This window comes from Phaethon aethereus (genome assembly GCF_964289735.1).
Source record: "Phaethon aethereus genome assembly, chromosome: 1".
Classification (NCBI taxonomy): Eukaryota; Metazoa; Chordata; class Aves; order Phaethontiformes; family Phaethontidae; genus Phaethon; species Phaethon aethereus.
The window spans coordinates 70,182,705-70,207,972 of record NC_138575.1 but is presented as its reverse complement, the minus strand read 5'-3'; the positions used below and the strand labels follow the sequence as shown (position 1 = coordinate 70,207,972).

General features: G+C 50.3%; 1 protein-coding gene across 1 annotated transcript in view; it reads right to left on the bottom strand.

Moving 5' to 3' along the window:
• Positions 1–294: 294 nt before the first annotated feature.
• The window catches only part of CECR2 (CECR2 histone acetyl-lysine reader), a gene marked incomplete at both ends in the record, with an annotated part of 96,293 nt that continues 71,319 nt past the window's right edge, over positions 295–25,268 (bottom strand). The window contains 17 exons of the mRNA XM_081998309.1: positions 295–300; positions 583–688; positions 1,545–2,949; positions 4,967–5,789; positions 5,951–6,079; positions 7,223–7,650; positions 9,040–9,166; positions 9,452–9,543; positions 9,649–9,686; positions 9,979–10,108; positions 13,904–14,060; positions 18,898–18,975; positions 19,710–19,879; positions 22,226–22,275; positions 22,876–22,980; positions 23,512–23,651; positions 24,404–24,587. Of these exons, the coding sequence (XP_081854435.1) occupies positions 295–300; positions 583–688; positions 1,545–2,949; positions 4,967–5,789; positions 5,951–6,079; positions 7,223–7,650; positions 9,040–9,166; positions 9,452–9,543; positions 9,649–9,686; positions 9,979–10,108; positions 13,904–14,060; positions 18,898–18,975; positions 19,710–19,879; positions 22,226–22,275; positions 22,876–22,980; positions 23,512–23,651; positions 24,404–24,587 (4,168 nt within the window). The remainder of the gene's footprint in view (positions 301–582; positions 689–1,544; positions 2,950–4,966; positions 5,790–5,950; positions 6,080–7,222; positions 7,651–9,039; positions 9,167–9,451; positions 9,544–9,648; positions 9,687–9,978; positions 10,109–13,903; positions 14,061–18,897; positions 18,976–19,709; positions 19,880–22,225; positions 22,276–22,875; positions 22,981–23,511; positions 23,652–24,403; positions 24,588–25,268) is intronic.

Below are 25,268 nucleotides of genomic sequence, written 5' to 3'. Positions count from 1 at the left end.
CCACCCTCCCCACCCAAAAAATCCCTCAAACCCTGAACGAGACGCAGTCTCCGGTCACGGAAAGCCACCAGTTTGCGATGCTTGCCCTGCAGTGGAGAGCCAGCTGCTTGGCTGGCTGGGGCCCAGCACCGCTCCAGGTTTCCAACACAAAAGCTGTCGCGGCACCATGTTCCACGGACCCAGGAAGCTACATGCTGCTCGGGCGAGGGGAGGGTGGGAGGAAGGCCTGCCCCTCCTCCCCCTTGTCCAAATCATGTGTGGCTTTTGTCTTCGTGAGGTCCTTCCTTCCTCGGACTAGCTCTGGAAGAGGAAGAACAAGAGTTAGAGGTTTTAACTGGCAGCTTTAGAAAGGAACAACCTCAGGACTGCATGCCACCAGTTCAAAGCTAGCACTATCTATCCACCCAGGTTACGTTTTACAGTCCGCTAAGACCACAGAGACATCCCCAACTCCTCTGCAGAGCAGTAGTTCACTTCCCAGCTTCCTCCAGTGCTTCCCACTCTCATTCAACACTTCATTCCTTTAACTGGTGGGAAGAGAAAGACTCGCATTCCAACTCTGCTCTTTCTAGCAGCCCTTACTTGATCCAGAGGCAACGCTGATGGTTTTTGTGGCGTCAAATCTTCCCGGGACATGGTTGCTGTAGGCATCTTCGGGAAGGGAACTTGAGCCTGATGCATTTGCATTCTGGAGCCAGGTTGAATGGAGAGAGTTTTAGCACATGAACAGCAAGGGCAAATCCCACCTACTTTGTTGAATGCATACATACAACATTCACATACAAGCATGCATCTCGTGAATTCTTCTTTCTGGCTTCCCCCCAAAACACAACCTTTAATCCATGCCACCCTCCAATGGCCTAGCTGTAAGCCAAGCCCCATGAGTACTTGAAGAAGGACTGTCATGCTGGGACTATGACAAAACAGTAACAGTTAAAGCACATTTATAAAATCTGAACAGGGAATTTTTGGAGTAGCAGAATTTTCCACTTGGGAATAAAATGTGATATGCACAATCTCAGTGAGAAGTCATATTCTGTGAGGGAAATCTGAGATGGAGAGGAAAGGCAAAGCAAGAGCAGGGGAAAAAAGGGGGCAACATTAAAGGAGTTCATAACAAGTTCATAATTTCAGTTAACTACTCCACCCCTCTATGAGAAAGATGCAATAAAATTCTTGCAAAGAAAATGGTAAGAGCTCATTTGATTAAGAAATGCACAACCCTGGATGACACATTAACAAAACATTGTCAGATAAAACAAAGTACAGGTGTGGGGATAAGATGGATGGAACAGGCTAACAGGTCTCCATGATGACTATTGCTACTTGTTTTTAAGGAGCTGCAACAAGACTCTCTCCAGCTTACAGAAAGGTCTAAGAGACCTTTTACTCCAAGGGTCTGAGAGCCATCTGTTAGCCTCTCAACAGCACTTGCCATCTCCTCTGACTTCAACCCTTGTCCTTTCAAGAATATCCAACACTTAATGTCACCCAGGCATCAGCCCCCCTCCCGCCTTGCCTTCTCGCAGAAAACACGATCTTACCCCGAGGGTCTATACAAGTCCTGGGGTGGCCCCCCCATGCCACCTCCACTGCCTCTCTGCTCCATCAGCAAGGCCTGAAAGTGACCTACGTTCTCCTCCCGGCAGCGGTACAGGTGTCCCTCCTGAGAGAGGCCGTTCTGGCCGGAGGCCGGGTGATGAGAGAGGTGAGCATTCATGGGTGATCCATACGTCCTCGGCTGGAAATGACTGGCAGGATGCCGGGATGCATAAGGAGAACCAGTCTGTAGCATCACCCCATGGGGAGGGAAAGCAGATGGGCCGAATCCCATCCCTGAACCCAGGTGCGGTGGGGGGGCTCCGTAGAGGAACTCCCCCGCTGCCACCGAGCTTTGCCTCTTCGTGGCCGCGTTGTGGTTGTCCAAATCAAGAAACTCTTTGGGACTCTCCGGTCTTTCCTGGGACTCCTCGGACTTCTCGTCTTCAGGCCCCAGATCCTGCCCGTCGCTTGGAGAAACCTCTTTGGCACTCGCTACGTCCATGCGGTTGGGAGAGGCCAGGGCGGCACTCAGTGCCTCACAGCCCTGCAAGCTGCTGGCAGACCCCCGGTCCGGGAAAGGGGGTCTGGCCAGGGGCGGGTGGGCGGTGGGGTGCCCGCTGGGGCTGGCCTGGGGGTGGAGAGGCCTCTGCCAGTCCGAGTAGCCCTGCGGACAGGCGTAGTAGGGAGGTCGCTGGTAGTGGTGGTAGGAAGGTTGAGGCTGTGGCTGGTAGGGGTAGGGCATGCCCTGGGGGGGCCTATACCGGGGGAAGACGCCAGGGTGGGTGCTGCTCGGCTGGAAGCCCCGCGGGGGAAAATGCTGGGGGTGAGAAGCAGGAGGTGGTGGCTTCCCCCCCATCACGGGGCTGAACCCCTGCAGGCCCGGGTTGATGTGGTACCGCCCAGCCGAATTTGGGTATTCCAGACCGGGCATGTAGAGAGGGTGGAACTGGTTGGGGGCGGCCCCCATGGAGCTGGTGTCCATGCTGGGGAGGCCGGTGCCCTGCCCCATGCAAGGCACGGCCGCTTCGGGCAGAGCCTTCCCCCCGCCGCAGAGAGGCTTCTCCAGCAGGTTGGTGGCTAGCCCTTTCCCCTCAGCACCGGCCACTGGCCCCTCGCCCACCGCCCCGTTCTCAGGCAGGGGACCCCCTCTCTCAGAGGTGGGCACCAGGTCCCTCACGCAGCCCGGACCGCTGGCGTAGCTGCTCTCCGCCGGCCATGCGCCCTTGCCCTGCCCTGCCTTCAGGTCACCCTTCACACTGGAGCCATCCCCTTCTCCATCCGGGGCCAAGGCACGCCTGGTGCACTCCATGGGCAGCGGGGGCTTGGGATGAGGTAGGAGTTTGGTGTAGGCCCCGTCGGGAATGCCGATGCACTGAGCCTTCTCGTCCATGCCTGCCTGCGGCTCTACTGGAAAGAGAGCCGAGAAAAAAGTCATGCGTAGGTCTAGTTTTGGAAATCGCTCCTCTCCGCCCAACCCACACACACATGCTTATCCAAAGCACACGTCTCAAAGAGTAATTCCTGCCAGCTTAACCAGGTCTACCAAAGTAGCCTTTCAGCATCCTCTTTTGCTGCTGACCCAAAGGGGCTGAGCAGCTCTGCCTGGCAAGTCCCTAACATCTGGGTGGAGAAAGCATCCCACTTTTCTGCAAATGGAAGGGAAAAAGGAGTGACTTTCTAAAGCCATGGAGGTCCTCCCATTGTAAGTATTCCAAAACCTACAATGTCCTGTCCTCTACTCAAACCTCTCTAACAGGACTGTCGGAGCACAGCACCAGGACAACTGCTCTTCTGTGGGGTTGCAGCCTCCCTCCCACACCCATCATGCCATCTTTCCTTCAGACACCTCTAGCAATTCTGAAGTGCATTTTTGCAAAGTTAGGTGATCTATCTTTGAGACTTAACCTAACTTTTGAGAGTTAGGTTGCACCTCTCTCAGAAAGATGGCAAACATGGACTAAACCCTTAAGATACAGGCCTGCTATAGTTTACCAGCCACTGATAAGTCACACCTCCACCAGAGTAATGTTGTACATGTGGGCTTGGTCTGACACGCTAGAGTTGGGAGATACAGCAGGATCCACATGACAGCAAGCTAAGAAGCTGGGGTAACAGCAGCTTGATTTCATGCTCTGTTGCCCCTTCTGTCCACAACACCCACTTGCCCACAGCTTGGGCAGAAGCGCTACCACACACCAAGATACTGTGGAGCCGATCGCAGCCATATTTTAACCAACTGTGATTTGGAGATGTGGCTACTCTGCCCTGCAATCACTCAGCGTTCTTTCCCAGTCTCTGTTCTATATCCAGCACAGTTAAGTGATGATGACTTTTAAGCAATGCCACACAAGGAAAGAGTTTCCTCTTAGTGCAAGGCACACAAGGGATCGATAAAAGATGCAAGGGTTTTGATCTCTAGTTTACCAGCTAGAATTAATGAAAAAAAAATTTTTTTTTGATCTCTGGGTTTTTTTGATCTCTACTTTAGGTTTGTTTTATTTTTTAAGGTTTTTTTTGATCTCTAGTTTACCAGCTAGAATGAATGAAATTCAAATAGAAAGAAACTTGCGATGGCACACACAACACACTGCCATCCCACCTGAACTGACACGGCTGCTCAGGGGCTTTTGGGCAGTCCTGTTGCATGTAGACTTTGAGATATTAAACTCACAGGGCACATGTGCATTTCAGAGGAGAAGTTGTACTAACATATCTCAAAGGAGTGTATTTAAACCACTTATTCACATAGTATCTTCTTTCCTTACCTAACTCTCTGCAGATCCAATTTTTATATTAACTCCAAGTGAGCTCTAGAAGCATCACAGCCTATGCTCTGCATTTGCACCCCATGGCAAGCTGATAGCTTGCAGGTATAGCTGGGACAAAGGGCACCTCTGGCAGGCTAGAGCAAAACAATCTTAGAAAAATCTAAGCGATGGCTAGAGCAGAAAACATATTCCAATTTAGATTTAAAAAGACACACATAAAAAATGTTTGTCCCACAACTATTTTATCAAGAATTTAATTAGGTTCTAGAAAAAAACCCTGATTTTGTTGCTGAGCCTCAGTCACTGCTTAAAATTGACTCCGGTAAGCCTGCAAGTCGGGGCATATTTTTTGCTTCTCTCACAGTACAAATCCACATAAAACCACATTTGCAGACACAGGTTTTGTGCATCTGCAAGACAGTTAAGATTTGGGACCCTACAAGTTTGGAGCCCAAGAGCAACAAAGCTGGCCTGGGGGTGCTCCCTCTCCCCCCTCGCAAGCACACATCGGCAGGCAGAAGATCTGCCCTGGCATGGGAAATGGTGATGCTTTGCAGCAGGCAGGAGGGATGCCTGGCAGAGAGCAGAGGGGCAGGCAGGGAAGGTCAAATGCTACAGGGGCTGCTGCTTTGGCAGGTGGGTGCTCGAGGGGTTACCTTGGTTGCTCTCCGGCTCCATGGTCTGACCGGTGGGGTCCTGTGAGCTCCCGTTCCCCACAACGGGTTTCGGAGGCTGCACGCCGGCGGTGGAGGCAGCGTGAGCCAGCTGGGGAAAGGGTCCGGGGAGGTGCGGCGGGGGGGGCTGGCGAGGGTGGTAAGGCACACCCGGTGGGCACACGCGGGAGGACAGCTGCTGCATGGCGATCATCTCTGGGCTGTCCATCATGGAGTCCCCGCCCTGGCACCCTCTTTGAACCTGAGGGGGTCCCCCGAACAGAGCGGTGGGCGGCTGTGGCATCCTCTGGCCGGCAGCTTTCCCAGGCGGTCTGATATACCCTGAGGGAGGCACCCCGTGAGGTAGGAAATTTGATTGCTCGGTCCACTGGCTGGGAGGCAGCGGTGGCCTCATGGCCCGGGGGTCCATCATATGACCCAGGCCACGGGGCTGGAGCGAGGGCCCTGGCCCCATGGGCGCCTTCTCCTCTGGCCCCATGGCGCCCTGGCCAGTGGGGCCGTGGCTGCCGTTCCACAGGGCAGGGTGCGCGCGGTTCAGGTACTTGTAGGGCCGGTACATGTGCCCCGGGGGGACCTCCGAGCCCTCTGGAGGCCTCACGGGGGGCCCGTTGTGCCTCGGGGGGAGGAAGCCCTGCTGGAACTGGGCCAGTGGGTAGACGGCGTCGGGCGGGGGGCCGCTCATGCGCCCCAGCTGCAGGGCGCCTGGCCGGGGGCCGAGGCCAGCGACGTGGGTCGGTCCGCCGCAGGCCTGCTTCTCTGGGGCAGCCAGCCTGTGCCCACGGTGCTCGCTCAGTCCCACAGCCGGCTGGGGAGGAGGGAGAGAGAGAGAGAGAGAGAGAGAGAGAGAGAGAGAGAGAGAGAGAGAGAGAGAAACGGGGTGGGCCTCAGTGAGAGCCATCGCACTGAGGAGCGGAGGGGACCTGTGGGTCCCAGGCTGCAGGTTTCCTTGGCTGTGGCGTTCCTTACCTGCATGGCAAAGTGCTGGTGCTGCTGGACCGGGTCTCCAGGATGGGGCTCAGGCACTCGTGGCGAGCCGTAGAGTTTTGTGGGATCCGATCCGCGCAGGGGGCCAAACGTTCCTGGCACGGCTGGTCTCTGGGGGATGGGGAGGGGTGCAGGAGGGAGAAATAAAACAATTTGTGAAGTACAGAAAAGCAGCAGAGCTGCTGCAGGTGAGGGGAAGCCAAGACTGGAGGAACCACACAGATGAGTAGACAGGCTTTTTGCAGATACATGAAAAACCTGTAGTCTCTTTCCTACGAGGTGGCACAGCTCCCCTGCCAAAGCCACTCTCTCACACCCCAGCCACGGGTCCCCTTGCTCAGGTCACGATACACTCACCTGCCACCCAACTACTTGGGAGCAAGCAAGAAGATTGGAGGGGGCAGTGGTTCACTCCAAGGAGAGGAATGGACTACAGGAGCATGCAAGCAGGACAACTGGGGAACATGCTGGATTTCCTTCAAAATACTCATTGCCTCCAGGTGTCCTACTACCTGCCTCTACTTGCATCACAGTAAGTGCTCTAAAAATTTTGTTTGATCTCTAGCTAAAAGGGTGAGGGGTAGCCTGGATCTCAGGGGAGCAGCTGCTACACCACACCACAAGACATCGCTGGTTAAAATGGAAAAGGCAGTGAAGGACGGGTGAGGAACAGCCCAGAGGGGAGGCAGAACAGGTGGCATTCAGAGAAGAAATGTTGGGCTAAAGGGAGGTCACTGCTGCAGTCCAGGGTGGCCTTGTGTTTGATTTTGTTTACTGCTTTTTTATAAGTATTCAAGGCACGAAATGCAGTAGTACACAGATGGCACAAAGTTACCAGGCACCTGTAAACAATTGAGACAAAAGAAGACTGGCTTGTTCAGCATCACAAACTGGAGGTTGAGGGAGGAAATGTGACTGCTTTCCATGCATGAGGGGGTAGCTCTCCAAGGAGAGAAGAGAACTGGGGGAACCCAGGGCTGGCGCAAGCCCACATAGGGACATGCCAGTCATGGAAAACTGTTAGGAGAGTTATTAGGAGGCTGTTTCCAGCTAGTGTGGTGAAGACTGAAACTGTATCAATTTAAATCTCAGGGGTGAAAAGTTTCAGTTGTAGAAACCAGAGCCCTGACCCTTAATCTCTGGGAAAAGGTTCTTGCCACGCGGGAGGGATTTCACAGTAAAGAGCTTCATTCCCCTTTACCTCCCTCCCTCTGCAGGCCTGACAGGCAAAGAACAGCAGAAACTGCTCCTTACCATCTGGCCAGGATGTGGCACAGGGCTGGGCATGCCGCCGTACTGCAGAGAGCGAGGGAAACCTCGCCCATTGGAAGGGCCCACTTCTCGAGGAGTTTGCATTGGGTTGACACTTGGATCCTCTGCAGAGGATGAGGAGAAGGAGGAGGAAGAGGAGGAAGAAGCAGGAGCCCTAGAAGTAGCTCGATATGGTGGAGGTTTTCCTCCATTTTCCAGGCGTTGCTGCCTCTTGCCTGGTCCATCTGGGTCTCGCGACCGAGTCCAAACACTGCCCGTGCTGGAGCGGCCAGTCCGCCGGTTCCTCTTCTCTCGTCTCCCATCTTCTCTGATCCAAAACTCCTCATCTGTGTCTCCATCTTCCCCAGGGAAGTGCTTCATCATTGCTCGGTGGAAACACCTCTCTAAGTTGTAAGCCATCTTGGTATATTCTGCAGTCAAAAAACTCAACAACATCAGGGACAGAGCCTTATAGAGAGAAACAATTAAGCAACATCAGACTTTCCCCATCCAATAGATCATCTCCCCTCCACAAAGCTTCTTTGAGGAAGACTTTTGTTTCTAACTAGTTGATTTTGGTTTACATTCGATAAACGACGCAGCATCAGATTGGTTCAGTAACCCCACCAGAGGACAGGCACATTGGCATGACGAAGTACCGTTAGTGGCACAGCTTGCAGAGTCAGCAATAAGCCAGTGTTCCAGCGTAGTGCCAAAAATTACATTATGAGAAGCACCACCTCTGCTCACAGCGATGCACGCACAGTTAGCCAGCAGAGTGCCGAGAAAAGAAATGTGAACTTCCAGCAATGCTAATTTGATTACATTCAGAGGCTTTTCTTGGACTCATTCAAATCTCTGCTGTATGCCATAAGACTGAGGAAAAATCAGCAAACCTATTTATCCATGCACAGTTTCTAAAGCACTTGCTGACCCTGACACGAAAGCTATTGCCAGCACTAGTGTCCCCATTACATCATTTCCACAGGATAGTTCTGCTCAGAGGGGCTCCTACTTTTCATTGGAGTGGATAGGAAGGAAAAGACATGTGAGAAGTGTTAATAACAAAGGCTTGAAGCAAATGACTTTCCAGTTGTTTCCACTAAGCTAACCCAGAAGTTCCTCGGGAAACAGAACTCTCCCAGTAGCAGTGGAGGAACATTTTCACTTGGGGCCCACAGCGACAAGCTGGGTAACTCTGTTTTCCCTTTCAAGGTGGTGCTGGTGAGACACAGTCTGCAGTGATGATCTACCTATGGGAACTGATTTCTTACCTAAGCAACATGCAGAATTTTAATTGGCATGGCAATTAAACCCAGGGTTTCCCATTTGCAGTGTCATGTTGTTCATTCAGTAGCCAAGGAAACCAAAACCTACATTTTCCATCCAAAGGGCTACAAGCTTGGTTCATTCCTCAATCTTCTCCGGTACTCAACAAACACTGGGAGCTAACCAGACTCCAATGCTTTTCAAAGTCTGTGTTACATATGAGACAAAGGAGCACACCGAGACACACAAGCACATGAAGGAATGAGCTCAGAAAGAAACAGACTTCCTTCTCTTGTATGTTCTGCCTTCACCATCTACCAACATGGGAGTCTCTTAGTGTGCCATACCCCAATTCAGCATGACCAAATTGTGCTAAAAACCTTCCTAAAACCTCAGGCCTTATTACTCAGGAGCTCCTACCCTTTTGTCTGGCCTCCCAAAAATACCCTGAAAGAGAATAAGCAGAAATCAAGTACCGGTGAGTAGAGAGGGAACTGCTTGTTTTGACTCAGCACTGCAAATAGACAAACTTAGCATCTTACTGCTCTTACCACTGCCTTCACCATTGTACTTAAGACAGTTCCTGAACATGGTCTTCATATCGCCCACAAATTCTTCCTTGGTGCAGTACTGACCTCCATTCAACTTCTTCTCCATGCTAGAGATGTCCATGGGGGCCTGAAAAGCAACAAAACCTCCCTTCAGTTATAGCAAGCATAGTGGGGCTTACAAAGTTGCATAGCGAGCTTCCTCACAGAGAGGGGGTGGGGAGCAAAGGCTGCTTTCCTGAGAGGCAATTTCTCATCTTTGGTTTCCTTGACTTTGAAGGCTAGAAAGGACTACTGGAGTCATGCAATTTGACTGTGAGGGTAACACAGCCCACAAAACTTCAAAACACTTCCAAAAACCTGCATTCCAGTCAACAAAGTAAGTCGGTCAAGTTGGCTGGACCACACTCCATACCTTAATGATCTGGTAGTAGTTGGGAGCATAGGATTCATCGACGGGCTCCAAGAAGGGCCAAGAGTCCTTGTGAGCTTTTACCACATCTAGAACTGGCAGTAACAAAAGAAAGGTGAACAGTTACACACACACGCCCAGGGGAGTACTTCACCTTGAACAAGTCATGCAAAGGGGAAAGCTGGGGCAGGAGGACTAACCTTTGTACATGGCTGTGAACTCATCATCCAGTTCAAAGCTGTAATGGGAAGCACAACAGTGAATATGCAGACTGAGGACATAAGACATGCTCCTGTTCCTCACCTTCCCGTCCACCCCACACACAAAGCCACAATGCTGACAAACAGGCCTCATCACAAACACTCCTCTAGTGTGGACCAAATACAGCTGTTTCTCAGCTTACTCCTCACTGTTCTCCAACCTCACTTCTCCCTCCACATTCCTGTGAATGACCACACTCCTTTCTTCCCTGTACTCATATACATAAGCTTCAATGCACCCACGTGCTGCATGCCCGGCTGCATACTCACAGATCCTTGGTCCTTCGCTCTTCCCTGGTAGGGGAACTAGGATCCAAGTGGGAAAGCTCAGGCGGGAGCTCCTTTCCCTGCGCCAGCAGCCAGGCCCGCTCTTCACGAAGCTTCCTCCTCCTGGCCCGTTCTGCAGTGGGGAGGGGAGAGAGGTGAAAAACCATTCAGCGCTCCTTGTCAACAAGATCCTGCAGGGAAAACGAAGGTAGCTCCTGCAACTGTCACGAACTCTAGTAGAAATGTTCTTGTTCTTTCAGGAAAAGCAGCAACAGCACAGGAGCAGAGGAGCGCACCATCAACACGCCTCTTCATTTCCCCTTGACTTTGCTATCAATGATTTTGAAGCATTACTGTGATACAGATGTCCCCTAGCCAGCTTTCAGACAAATTCCTAACCACAGAGTGGTATAAAGAGAGAAGTTCAAGACACAGATCTAGGCACAGACCAGCACTACAGAAAGAGCTGGCTTGTTAAGTTACTATCCTTCAGAGGCTTCACCTCAGCCAGATGAAATCAAGGCAGCTGGTTTTGCACTGAAATGGATAAAGAGCTGTGCCGAGGGAAGGGTGAAGTTCTACCAGCTGGGTGGCAATGAGTAACTGGAGTCATTAATACTCTCCATCACTGTGGCTAGCTTTGGGAAGATTGTTCAGGTAGGCCTTCCCAGCCAGCAGCCAGAGCAAGCAAGCTGCCACACAGGAGGGCCACTGGGACAGCTTTGGTTTAAGAGGTGAGAGACAGGAAGAAGCAACGCTTGGTAATATAACCTGTGGTTTGCAACCAGACAGCTGGCTAACAGATTGCTTCATAATAGAAAGTTTATGGGCTCTTATGAACCTCATTTCCTTTTTCTTATAGGAAATCTGAATTCATTTGACTTGCTAAACACCTGTGGTTGTACCAACTTTCTGTAGGAGCAGAATTCTGTGAAAGTAATGTTCAAGGAGAGACGTCATAGGAGTAACACCCCAGAAAACAGGTCACAGCACAGGAACATGCAGAGTGAAAGAAAGATAGGGGAGACTTGGCTAATATCCTCTAGTAGAGGCTCCATCCCTGGAAAATGCCAGAAACTCAAGAAGCACCAGCTCTGGTGTGAGAATATTTATTTACTGTCTTACTCTGTCAGTCAAAACCAAATTTGGGATGGGAGTTGAGGGCACAAGAAAATTAAAAATAGCTACAAGGTGGGTATTTCCAGAGAGGTTCATGACCATGTCTGTCAAAGACTGGAAAAAGAAAGTCCAAATTTCCCTTTAGGAGATTCTGGGTAGCACTGAAGTTGGGAGGACAGGACTTCCATCTAGGATGTCCTACAGAATCTACCAGCATCTATTATAACATTTAATGATAAGGCCAACATAAAACTGCAGTTAGCGGTCTGTCCAAGCACAGTTCAGTACTCATTCATATGTTTCTTTCATAAAATTAGCATCACTTAGACATCCAAAATAATGTCATCTGAGTAAGAAAGACAAGAAAAACGTGCAGCGATGATTTGGGCAGCAAAAGGAAAACCTCACGGCAACAGCAACCAAGGGGTAAGGTGACACAGATTTTAGAAATCTATCAATGCCTGCCTGAGGATCTGACCTGGTAAACTCACAGCAGTCAGGGTGCACTAGCCTGGTACCAGGCTGGAGCTCAGTCAGGATTAATGTCAGGTCCCTCTACCGCAGCAAGTTATTAATAAAGCACGTGAAATATCACTGGCAGAGCTCGTTGTCATGCTCTTGACACGGGTTGAGTCCTATCCATCAGGTTTCAAAAGCTAACCCATGCCCTAAAAAGTACCTCAAACAGCTACAAAGTCATACATGTGAGAGGTAATGTTGGAGCAGCATTTGAGAAGAGAACTGGGAAACTCTACCCTGCCACTGTGGTAGAAATCTAGAAAGCTACTTTAACTGATAAATTCAGGAAAGTACAGATGGGCCTAGCAGGAGGTTTGCTACCTGGGGTGTACGTGGAGTGGGGGGAAGTGAAATCCCAGACAAGAAACAGGAACGTGATCTAAAGACAGGCATACAGTTCAAAACTGAGAAGCAGGTGAAGTTCTGATGAAGTTCATCAGAAAGCAGGTATTTCACCCTGTGTTTCACATCGCCCCTCTATAGACAATTTTACAAAATGAATGTGAAATCCAAAAAGAATTGCAAAATACAATAAAATCTTTGTGGCCCTAAAATCTCTGTCGACAGATGTCCAGTTTTAACAAGTCTGACGAAAGCAAAACAAATTACTTGATTTTCAAATAATTTTCTGTCCTTCATAAGAACTGTCATGAAAGTAAATGCTAATGGAGGGTTTGCTTGGCAATAAGGAAAGATGGTTAAGAAGCCAAAGTTTTACCTGGATAACTGCCCTTTCCAGGGATGAAAAATACTGCAGTGATTAACTGAACAAGTCAGGCATTTAAATAACCTTCCTAAACAGCTTTTGCACCAGCTTAAAAGGAGACTCTTGACTTAGCCTAAACTGACTAGGGAAAAGTTCAAACTAAACTGAAGGAAACTGCAAAAGCAAAACAAAAAAAGCATCTGTACCAAGAAAAGCACGAATGTATTCTAAATTTGCTTAAAACAGTTTACTGCCCAACCTCAAGCCCATTTCTTCGAGTGGCTCTGGTGCCTTTGCATCAGATGATATAGTGATTGCATTTACCCAGAAAAGGACATGGCTTATACCAAAATAAGGTACATTTATCTTTGCAGGTCTTCTGGAACTTCAGGATTAATTTTGTCTATACAGATGGAGAATTAAAGCACAGAGAACATGCAATTTGCCAAGGTGAAACAGATATCTGTGGCAGATATGGAAGCTGGATGATTCTGAGTTTAAAGCGCTGGATTAACCAGGACTGGCAACCAGGAATACATGAAGGCCAAGCAAGTAATTGGATTTTCTAAAGGTTAGAAAGGTAAGCAGGTAAAAGAAGCTATTCTTAGATAACATCTGGTCTGCTACCAAACATCTGGTAGCAGACTGTTTCATCTTGGAAAGTTTACAAGGTCTGCATGAACTTAATCTTTTTTCCTTTTCTGATTCTGTATCTACTTAAGGATTCACGATACTGATACTGCCACACATTACCACCACAGTCTTCTGAAGATTTTCAGCATTTTGCTGGAACTGCACCAGCCCAGCCAGCCACAGCAGCAAAAGCAGCAGATAAAGGAATCCCCATAAGGGAGGCTGACAGAGAGAAGGTGGTCAGAAATCAGCCTGCTCTTAGACACTAGTGCCTACGTGTACTGAACGCCTGCTGTCTGTGCCTCAATCTGATGTATTAAACACAATGCTGTTATTTCTTGCACAACAGCTTAAATCAGCCTTTAATTCAAAACCATGGGAAAAAAAGACAAACACCTGAAGTTGCCACCTGTTGGTGTTGTATTTAGCCTGGTCCATACATCTTTAGTTCTCCAACTGACGAGGCCAGTCGCAATATAAAAATACTATTCTTGTTACTCCCACAATGTCTCCTCCCCTTTCTCCTCAATGGGAATCCTTCTTTCATCATGCATTAGGCCAAAAGGACCAAATGCTATTCAGCAGGAGAAAAGCCAGCTAATCCTGCACACCGGGAAATTCATGAAGGCCCAAGTGGGAAGACAGATTAAGAGAAGTGAGGAACACCACAAACAGTGGGAGAAAAATACAGCTGGGGCAAGGGAGAAAATAACTGTGATTTGAGGAAGAAAACACAGCTGAAGGATGCACTAGAGAACAGCCACCAACACCAAGAGAGACGGACAAAGGAAAAGAAACTACAGTCAAGCCAATTTATCTGAGGTAAGTGCAAGAAAAGATATTCCCACTAGCATGTCTGGCAGGGGAGGAATACAAACGGCAGATCTTAATTCAAGATCTCAATCTTGGCTTTGAAAGCTTCTGCCCCTGCATCACACTGGCTGCACGCACCTTCCACTGCTTTGACTTTTTCCTCCATTTCTCTCTTCCTCTCCTCCTTTAACAGCTGCTCCTGCTCCCTCTTCTGTACTGCTATAAGGATTTGGCGCTCCTCCTCTTCCTCCCTGCGCCTCTGCTTCTCCATTGAATTCAGCACGTTCGGGTTTACCTGTGACAAAACAGTGTGACAAAAATTGTAATGCATTTGGCTTACTGAAGTCTGAGCAGAGGCAGGTTTACTTTGAGCAAGTATTAAAGCGTACCTACAATGAATGGCTGGGAAAAAAAAAGTGGGGGGGAAAAAAGGATTTGTACATATGAATTCTCAGATGAAAAGCAACACATAAAGGAAAGTTATTTGTCAAGCAATGAAACCCTACTGATGCAGGGACAAAGGAAGGAGAAGCGATGGGTTAGACAAGCTGCCACTCTGCCAGGGATGCACCGTGTGTATTTCCCTTCTGGGCAAAGAAGCCGTGCTGTTGACACCCCCACACAACACCTCTACCCCTTCCAGCTAGTAGAGTCCTGAGCTGCCAGCATGAGTAGCAAGGACTACCCTCCTATAAAACAGAGTACTTAGGATAGGAAAAGAGACTGGTACAGCCTTGCATCAAGGTATCGTTCAGAGTGTTTTCCTTTCTTGTTCAAAATAAAGGCCACCATATTTCTGTGTGCTAATCTTTCCTGAACTTTTGCTTGATTGTTTGGACAGTTTTCCTGCTGGGTCCCCCAACCAGTTTTCTCATTCAAGGATGCCTGGCTCTTTATTGCCCCACTTCCTCACCTCCCCACTGCCAGCAGGCTGCAAGGCTCTGTTTGATCCCACTTAGACTGCAGGCTTCCCAGACCAGGGATCGCCTGCTCCTATTTCTCCAATAAAGTGCAAGGTATGTGTATGGCAGTGTGGAATTACCTTTATTAACCTAATTTAATTATAAGACAAATGAATTGGTCATCTACCAGCAACTGCCACCTCTGACTTCTGCAAGACCACGGTATGTGTGCCTTATCAAAAGGGAATATCAACCAGAAAAGAATAATGTGCATACAGTTTTCTTCACCTTAATTTTCAGGCAATAACCAGCAACCACAACTTAGGCAAGAAGGCATTTCCTGAGGATTAGCAATCAGCTGGGGTCCCTTGGCTGCTGCTCAGACCATCAACTTCTCCAGGCCCATTATTAACCCCCAGAAAAAACACAACTGGCACCATGATTATTATTTTGTCCTTGTTTTATTGCCTAGAACTGGAACCTTGGGGTGCTTTGATAAACCCCTAGAAATGTTGTCTGGTTTCACTGTACATTCATTCCCCCTCTGCCTTTCCTTCCCCTACACAGCACTGCCCTACAGTCTCCCTCTGCAGCTCTCCGTGGACAAGAATCATGTATTATCTCCCTGTCTCCAGCAGCAACAATATATTAAGAGAATTATGCTTCAACCACCAACAGCTATGGAGAAGTGTCCAAGCCAGGGTGATGGGAGTCTTGACAATATTAGGACCATATCTTGCATCTAGGGACAGACTGGACAGCAAAAACACTTGTTCTGTGCTGATCCTTTTTAGCCAACCCCACAGCATGATGTCACCGCAAAGGAACTCTGCCCGTGTTCTTTTCCTTTTCAGATCTTTGCCAAATATTAGTACTTCTCTTTACCGCCTTCCTAGGGAAACTATTCTGTGAGTTCACATGCACTTAGGTTAGACAGCTTCTCCTCACATTCAGTCTAAAGTTAATTTCTCATCCCCTCATTCCATCCAATTATTCCTAGTTACACGTTTCTGGGCAAGAATAAATTCTCTTCTTCAGCCACATTCCAGCCTTTATGAGCTTCTTCAGACACTTAAACAAAACTCCCACATTTCTGTAATCAGATTAAATGCTTCTTATAAAGCAATCCTTCCAGCACCCTAATCATTCCATTTGTCTCAAACCTTTCCTCCAACTGATCAATATCCAAACACCAGGATGCCCAGGACTGAAACTGCTATGCCAAGTACAAGAGGTCGAGAACCCCAGAACCAGGTTCTACATTTCCACTTTTGAAACATTTCATATCCCTTTATCAACCACTCTACCAACATATTTTCTGCTCGTGCACTGGAAACATCTTCCTTTCAGGCCTGATCCTGATCATCATCAACCAGTTTTCCCCGAACTTTCAAGATCAGTCTTTAACTGTTGTAGGAACCGAAAAACATCAGGCTCTGCAGCACTTAGGAAGAGAAAGGGGTGAGCAGGAACCAGCCACCAGAAGTTGGTACACCAAGGTATTTTATTGAGGATGTGACCATCAGCCTTAAGATTCTCCAGCCAGTAGATCTAAGCCAGCCTGGCATGCCATGCTAATTCCTTCAACTGTTGGTGCACAGGTCAGACCTTCCTTTTCCCTGGATTCTTACAGCTTCCACCGTTCATGTCCTACGGAAATGGGAACACAACATCCAAGCTGCAGCATTCACACCAGGGCCTCTCTAAGCCTGCAGGGTACATTCAGCACTCTATACTGTAATGTCGCGACACAGAATCCATAGCATGTTCCACATCAACCCACCACAAATATGGCATCGACAAAGCAATGGGACAATCTGAAGCAAACGAGAGGATGTCATCCTAGCAGATCTAGGAAGAGAAGAAAAGGGAAAAGCAGAAACTACTAGCACAGTGTAATGAACACACCAAGGGCTGCAGCAGATGCCCGTGACAACTGCACCTGCTCCCTGCAGCTCTTGCAGAGCAGCAGCAATGCTGGCACAGGCTCTTCGAGACACTTCAGACACAGAAATAGCCAGATTTTCAAGAGGGACCTTCTGCCTAGTGTCCCACTTAAACCCATTGGAGATGAGGGTGCTCACTCAGGGTTAAAAAATAAGCAAACACAAACAAGTAAACTCCTCCTAGTTGTGATGGAAGCAGATGCCTATTGGAACGATAAAAGCAAGAATCCAACATAAGCTAAACTTCCTTCCCGAATGAAGAGGTGGCAAAGGGACATTTCTTCAGCTTCCTCCTCACTTGGAGGATAAAAAGCACCCCTCACATCTGCAACCATGACATCACCGTCTCCTTCCCTCCGCCAGAGAGCACTCCAGGACACAACATCGCTGCCTTCCCCCTCCCTGGACCCCAAAAGAGCCAAACTTCTGCCTTTTGCTTTGCGGGTATCAGGCTTCAGGGGCAGAAGGCCAGGAGCTGCGGTGCCCTGGGCGCCCCGGCCCCCTCCCACCACAAGCCCCGGCCCCTCGCCCTTCCAAACCTTCCCTGCTCCGGTTTCCGCAGCGCTGCCCTAATGAGGGTGCTGCTCAGGCGGCTCTTTAATGAGGAGCTAATCTGAACCACCTGTTGAGAAATCCCCCGCAGGATTAGGAGCCTACGGAGCAGTTCTATCTCGGACTGATGCAGCATCCAGCTCGCTGAGTCGGGAGGACAGGGTCACCCCTGCACCGGGTTTAGTTTTTTCTCCCCCAGACTCGCCTGCTGCCCACCCTTCAATCGGCAAACAAGCCATCAGACATGCCGGCACCTTCCCCTGGCTCCCCCGTGGCAGGGGTGGCTGCCATGTCCTGCTGGGGAGCTGGCACGAGCGTCGCCACCCTCGTGCCGGCTGGCTCCTCGCACCGCAGCACAGTGGGTGCCGGGAGGGCCCCCCGCTCGCTGGAAACATTTCACTGGCCCACAGGCAGCAATTAACAGCCCTCTGCTGCTGCAGACCTGGAGCACCTGCGGTACTGATTAGCATCATTCAGGCTCCATGTGTTTCCCACTCTCCTCCTCCTCTGGGATTTCTGCTGCCTGAGAACAAACACGTGTCCCTGCGCTTCCTGCAGGGTGAGCTTTGCAGAGAGCAATTCCAGTCCCAAACTGACCATCGCTGGGGTCTTATTTTCCTCTCGGCAGGCTTTTATCTGCAGCATGATGAGAGGTTCTTCCTTCCTTTTATTTATCTATTCTAAGTAATCATATTTATTGCAGGGAACTGTACTTTCTCTTTGTTTTGCGGGAACCCCTGACCCTGGCTCACATGGAATATTCCCTGCAGTTTAATTTCCTAGGGTTTGACAAAACACCAGGTAACTACATTTTCATAACATCTACAGGGAGAGATTATGCCACGGCCTGATAGAATCAAGCCAATTTTTTCCTCCAAAGCTAATCCCGTGTTGCCTGACCGATTGTTTTGGGTAGCAGTTGCCAGTTCAAAGACCCCCCATCTCCACCGTACCATGTCCCTGGCTGTGCCAACATGACTGTTGGGGGCTGCGTGGTGAACTGGATTGGAAAGCTGATCTACGTTAAAAATAACCCCGACCAAAAGAAAAAGGTTATATTTAACTCCAGTCATTTTCCCGGGTCTGGTTCACTGCACAGACCCGCAAGCAGCAGCGCTGTTACGCTGATGGGGTGGAGAGGAGATGAGGGTGAAGAGGCACGGAAAGAGCCGTTTCAGCTGACAAGGCTGCAGTTTGATAAGCATTTCTTTAAGCAGCCTAAATTGTGACTTCCATTTCCAGCTGACCCCCTCCTAGCTCAGCTCCATCCTGCATCAGTCATTCTTCTCTGCCTCCACCCTATCTACACCCTCATGTGTTTGCAGCCTCACGTTTTCCCCTTGGCTGAATTTCTGTCATTTCCCTTTGTAAGCTGGTTCTTCTAGCCCTCTCATCCTTCTTCAACTTTTCTTTGAACTGCCTCGAAAGTGCCAGCACTTTCATTGAAGTGGAATTCCCCAGACTGAGCGCAGATTTCCATACGCAGCTGCACCAGAGTCTGCGGCGAGGCCGCTTACCTCGGCGATCCAGAGGGCAGCACCTCCCTGCTCGCCATAGAAACCCTGAGTGTCAGCCTGCCTTTGACGGGCATTACCACCCATCTCTCTTTCAGCACGAGCACTTTCAAACGACTCCTTCCCACTGAATAGCGATGCTGCGGTTTTATTTTTTCCCCCAGGAGGCATCTGCTTTCGCCTCCCTCCGTCGTCCTCCCCCTCGCACCCCCCCTCACCTCCTGCTTGATTGGTTTGATGGGCTGATGGTCAGACATCCACCTGGGAGAAAACTCTGTCCGCTGCAGACGCTTCTCCTGAAACAGGGTTGAGAATTGAGGGAAGGAAAAAGAGAGTGGAGGAAATTAGGGCACATTGGTGATACTGGCAGGAGAAACTCTGGGGGCTAGAAGTGACCATGAAACCCCTATTTGCTTTACAAGGGTAGCAAACAAGCAAACTGAAGTCAATCCAAGAACATCACGCTGACTGCAGAGCCCGTTTTACACAGCCATCTAGCCGAAGGATCCCATTCCAAATCCGTCCCACCTGAAAACATTCAGTTGACAAGACAATACCCTTCGGAGTCTCAGGGCTCTGACATACCAGCTCAAGCAGACTCAGCCAGCACAGCTAAAGCAGCCACTGCCCCGTCAGCAGAGCCAGCTGAGAAATGGCAGTAAAAGTGGAATCAGAGGCACTTTGCGTAGAAAAGCTAGGCTGTAAATCGCAGCAGTTCAAAAGCAGACAGAGATTCCCTGCTAGCAGAAAAGGGACACAGAACATGGCTGAAGACAGTAAACCCCTTCAGCCACCCTACCTAAGCTGCTGTGCAATCACGAACCACCTCTAGCCCTGCCACTCCATGCGGGAGAGTCTTTCTCCCCAAACACAAGCCAAACAGCCCCCACATTCATGACATTTGTAGGCTGGAGGCAGCGGGAGCAGGACAGGGTGAGGGTTGCTTGGATTTAGCTCTCCTTCAATCAGCAAATGTCCATGCTCTTGGAAGCGGTCAAAGAGAGGTAAACAGGATGTCATGTCTCCTCACCTTCTGTGCAATCATGTTGCAGATCTCCGGCAGGAAGTCTTCACTCAAGAGTTTGTAGAGCTGCCGCTCTCTAAGGGAAGTCCTCTCTCTGAAGCTCTCTGTGACCTGCCTCCACTCCTCTTCCGTCTGACACAGCAGCCACCATGTCCCACGGCCAGGCCCTTGGGACCCTTCAACAACATGAAAGGATGTTATCTCCACAGCAGTTACGACTAAGAACTTTTCTTTATCCCTCCTCCTCTCCTCAGGGCTCAGGAAGAGCAAAAGATACTGCCAGTGGCCACTGTTATGAGAAATATGCTTTGCTATGGACCCAAAGCTCTCTTGATCCACCAGAAGCACCACTACCTCCCCTAGCGACACCAAAAGTGATGCCAAGACACAGAGGAAGAACACAGGTGAAGAAATAATGGTGACACTTTGTAACACGTGGGTAGTGTGACATCCCTGTAGCAAGCCTCCATTCCAGTTATGACAGACCAGAGAAACGGATTTACTTTGTTTCTTGCAACGGAGGCTGTCCGCCAAAGCAGGACATAGGACAATGCAAACATCTAATTTAGTCTGGCAGCAGAATAAAAACACTGAAACTTAATGTTATTTGAAATAAGCCTTTTTTTTCCTTTTTTTTTTTTTGCTGCGGTGAATAGAGCTTCCCATTCTCCCCAAATGAAACATTTTGTTTGCAGGCACTTGAAAGAATAGAAGAGGAAGTGAAGGATGGCCTTCATCGGGCTGCCAGATGAGGGGGAAGTTCCCAAAGTTCACATCCCATCTCTGCTTAATCCAGAGTGGGATCTGAAGCAGCTCTCCCACAGCTCTGAAGCATGTCCCAACTAACCAAGACACTCTGAGCTGTTCCGCCTTGTGTGAAACATTTGAATATTAATTGCGAAGGAAGGACTCTCTCATGTGGTGGTTGGAACACCCACCTGGAGAAGGGGAATGTGGTTCCTGCTCCACAAATGTTTACACAGAGCAGAGAAGCCTTATGGGTTGCAACTTGTATGCTTTTGCCCCGGGACACTCTCTAAGCAAAAAAAAAACATTGTGGCCCGTTTTTGGGGAGGGGGAAGACATTGATTCAAACACCTTCAGGCTGAGGGGTTCTCAGCTCCCTCGAGACTTTTCTAGAGCTAACCACAGGCTACTGGAAAGAAAGCAACAGTCACCACCCCCACTGGCAGATGTCATGCAGCTTCTCACCACATTTTCAAGCAAATTAACTATGAAAAATATAAAGAAGCCAAAAACAGAGCCCTTTTCTCTCTGAACCTGACCCTGAGCCCTTTGTGGATTTGAGCTGCCAGCGGCTCCAGCACATGAGCTATCAGGTTGCCCCAGGAAGACTGGAGAGCTACAGCCTCCCTCCAGCCACCTGCCCTCTGTCGGAAACCTCCGTGCTGCGGCAGTGGCACAGAGCAAGCGTGTGCTACCCCGGGTCACAGGCCAGCATGCAGTTTAACCCGCCCTTGGCTTCAGCTCAAGTTAAAGTACTGGGGACTGGTAACCAAGACAGCGAAGAACCAAGCATGTGCTGGTTTCTGTGGCCCTGGCTACATGAAGCTGTCCCCCGCCCAGGTTTAGTGGGGAGCTTATCTGCACGCTGCCCCCAGAGCCTGTCCCCTCGTTTCCCCTTCCCTTGCCAGCTGCTTATGGGCGACTCGTTTCAAAAGCAACCAGGACTAAGGCACTGCTTTGTGCCACCAGAAGACTACTCCGCAGCTGAAGTGACACAATTTGCTCAAGACAATGATCTGATAAACCCCCCAGCATCCCATGCGTGCCACTCCAGCTCTGCCACCCGGCTCCAGAGTGGCCGCCAGGAAATCTGAAGACAAAGGGTGAAGTGAAGGAGGCAGGGAAAGACAATGCCACCCTTGCCTTTTATCGTGGGGCAAGGGGTAGGCTGAGCCCCTGGGTTATGCGGAAGCCAATGGATCCGCATGTATGACAAATGAGTTCCAGCTCCCTCGGATTCACTTGCACATTATGTTGCCAACTTTCTTTTTCTGCTTGCCTTGTTAACCCTTAGGCGGGTAGCCCCAAGACATCATTTACTGAGCTCAGCCACCCAACAGCCACTGGGAAGGAGAGGTGAGGAGAATCAAAAAGGTTCTTCCTTCCCTATCTTGGTGTCACTGACCCTACTCTCCTCCCAAGTCCAAGAAAAAGCACCCACTACAAACAGGGGCTTGTGTTCACCTCATCCCTGGAGGAGCAAGGGCCATTCAGAGCCCATTTCCATCAACTTTAGTGAATAGGTGGGCCCCCAAGGCCTAATGTAACCCAAGACATTATGTTTCTTCATCTCAAACTAATCCATGATAAGATAGGAAGCCCGCAGGTGCCCAGCTGAAAGGCAGCCTGTAACACCAACCCCTCCTTCCAAACTCAGCCCCAACCACCACCAGAAAGACTCTCCCTTTCCCAAGAAAGGCATCTCTCCAGGCTTTGATAATTTAAGAGCTGTGTTAGCTGATCATATCAACCCTGACCTCGCAAAATCTCTTTACCATTTCTTATCTGAGTCTCGCGGATTAGCAAGTTCTCTTCTGCCTTCTCCCTACCAAAAAAGAAAGAGGAGTGATACAATAAATACATTACTTCACATTACAAATGCAGGTGTTTCTGAAGGAGAAGAATGGGGGACACAGCAATTATTCAATGCACAGCAAAACAGTGAAAAAAAACAGGGTGCAGAATACGTTTGATATATATATTCATACACATATTTATCATAGCTTCATAAAATTTTAAGAAGTGAAAGGTACAGGCTGGAGTTTGGCAAGTACAGTATTCCAACTCTTACGAGAAGGATCCCAAAATCTATATTGACTCAAATGGCTTCAAGAGCTAGGCAGTGAAAGCATTCTTTATCAGCAGCGTAACGCCTAGTGCTGCACGGAGGAACTGCATCCCAAGTGCGGTGGTTGGAAGAGTGATACCCACTGTTGCGCCAAACTTGGCTTCCAGCACAGTCAGAATTTTCTTTGGAGAGTGATCAAAGCATCCACCAAGTCTGATCTTGCTTCATTTCAGAGATGCATCGAAGTTATGGCTGCATGGTATATACATACTTATTGGGGGAACCCCAGAAGTACATTAGACTTCCCTCTGGGAACATACGCATTTTACTGCTACTGCAGGAACCACCTTTCCGTACCTCAGCAAATTTTCTTCCAGTAGTTTTTTCCGCTTTGGGGGTCGCCCTCGCCTCTTGCCCGTTTTCCCAGGAACATTTGGGGTGTTTGGCTGCCCTCCGCATCCCCTGCAAAATGGCAAAACCACCATGAAATATCTGCTGAGCAAGGGAACTGCGGCTGGCAGGATGGGAGAAGGACAGGGAAATCAGAACAGCTGCTAGGAACCCAACCAAAGGAGGGATTAAATCAGAGCAGCAACGGGACAGGGAGGGGAGGAGAGGAGGGATTCCCACTGGCTGGGAGCCTGATCTGGGAGCCGCCGGCATGGTGCGGGGCAGACGGGGAGGAATGCGGTGGGGCAGGCAGCATCGCTCCCACAGCAGGCTCTCCTGGTGCCACAAAGGCTGCAGGCTGGCTCCGACACAATGCGCGACGCGGGGCAGCTCACAGTCTGCTTGGCAACTCCGGTCTCGCCCCGCACCGCCCCAGCCCTCTCCCAGGCCCCCCCAGCGCCGCCGCACGCTCCCCCCCGCTGCCCCCCGCCGCAACAGCAGTCAGGCGGAGTCCCCTCCAGCCAGGCTGGCTGCGCTGTCCCCCTCCTCGCCCCCTGTACCCAGACACGGGGGGACATGGCGGGGGGGGGGGGGGGCTGTTACCTGTCTGGACCCAGCTCTCCATTGGTTTTCCCCTGCACCGGGTCCTCCTTGTACATCCGCGTGCCGTAGAAGTACCAGTACAGGGCGCCACTGCTGTCCTCGCCCAGCGGCTCCACGCGGAGGCTGTCGGCGTCCAAGCCCTGAGCCCACCGGGAGCCCCCCCGCCAGACGGTGACAAGTTGAAAAGCGGCCACATTGTCACACAAAACGTGATGACACCCCTCGGCAAACACCTCCCTCCCTCCTCCCCTCCCACCATGCCACAGCAGCAGTACAGCTGCTCCTCCGGGCCGAGCTGGGAAAATGTTACTCCGGGGGGAAGGCGATGTTCGCTCTCTGACCAGCGAGGGATTTAGATTGGCATCTCTAATTTGAATGGCCTCTCTCGTTTTAACATTTCATCTCTGGTGCTCCTGACAGGGAAGGTCTAATTAATGCTGGCGACAGTCACGCACAGCCCTGAGAAGCCCCCTCCCCCCTCCCCTCCATCACCCTTCCCCCAGCTCCCCCAGTACACTTCAGCCCCATCCTTTCATCTCACACCACCCCTCAGCGAGGCCGTCTCGGCTCTCGCAGCCCTGCCATTACAGTTGGAACATCTCCAAATTCACTGGCACAGGAAGAGTAAGTAGCCGCTGAAGCCAGTTTACTTGCGACTCCCGTGTTACACATACATCCACCCAGGACAAGGGCCCCCAAGAGCAGTCCTGCGTGCTGGCCCGGGGTCCTCTGCACGGCAGGGGAGGAGATGGGGAACTGCCGACCCACCGCACCGCCACCCGGCCTTAAAATACACTTAACAGCAGCAACCCTTCCCTTCCCAGGCAGATCGACTGATTTGGCCCAGCTCCTGCAGCCGCACCGTTTCCCCCTTCCCTTCTGCCCAAAGCACCTTGAGGAGGTCGAAGACGTCATCTGCATCGAGGCGGTAGTCGCAGAGGCGGTGCAGGATCTCGACCCGGGTGCGCAGGGGCAGCTCCTGGAAGGTGGACTCCCGCAGGGGATTGGGTTTCCCTTCCTCCAGCTCCCAGCGATAGTTGATGATGTCCTCCAGGTAGCTGTGAAACGTCTGGGATCTAGCCAAGGAAACAAAGTCCTGCACACTCACTGAAGTTCGCCATGCCAGAAACACCTCGCGCGACCAAGCAACTCAAACACAACACAGAGACAGCTAACACTTGAAGGAAAACCATGCCCTACGACAGCTATGGTTATCTGCAGCTCTGTAACTCAGGTTTCCAAAACACAGCAATCTCATTGTAACACTGCGGGATTTCATGTTATACACATGCAGCTTACAGGATGCTGTATGACTGTTACTTTTTTTCAACCTGAAAGAACAAGCTAAACGTGATCTCACCTCAGGCCCCTCCTCTTTCTATTCCAGTGGGTGTTGGAATGTACCAGCCTGTGCTAGCACCAACATTGACCCTTTACTAAAATAGGACGCAACGAAGCAGGCAAACCCAATCCCCTTCTGCCTCTCCCTGTTTCATGGGGAGACTCTCTTCAGCTTTCCATTTGCTGCTCACATCTGCCATTGCCAAGCCCTGCTCCTCCCTCTGCCTCCTCCATGCTCTGGTTCAGTGCCTTGAAACTTTCCATAGCTGATCGTCTCCTCCCCGCTTTGCTGCTGTGTGCTTCCCATACTCCTGCTGTGAACCCTATTCCCCTCTCCCTCCATCCCCAAGGGTGCTGCCACTTTCTGCTTGTTCCTCCACTGGTGGCTCTGGCAGGACACTGCACAGCCCAGTTAA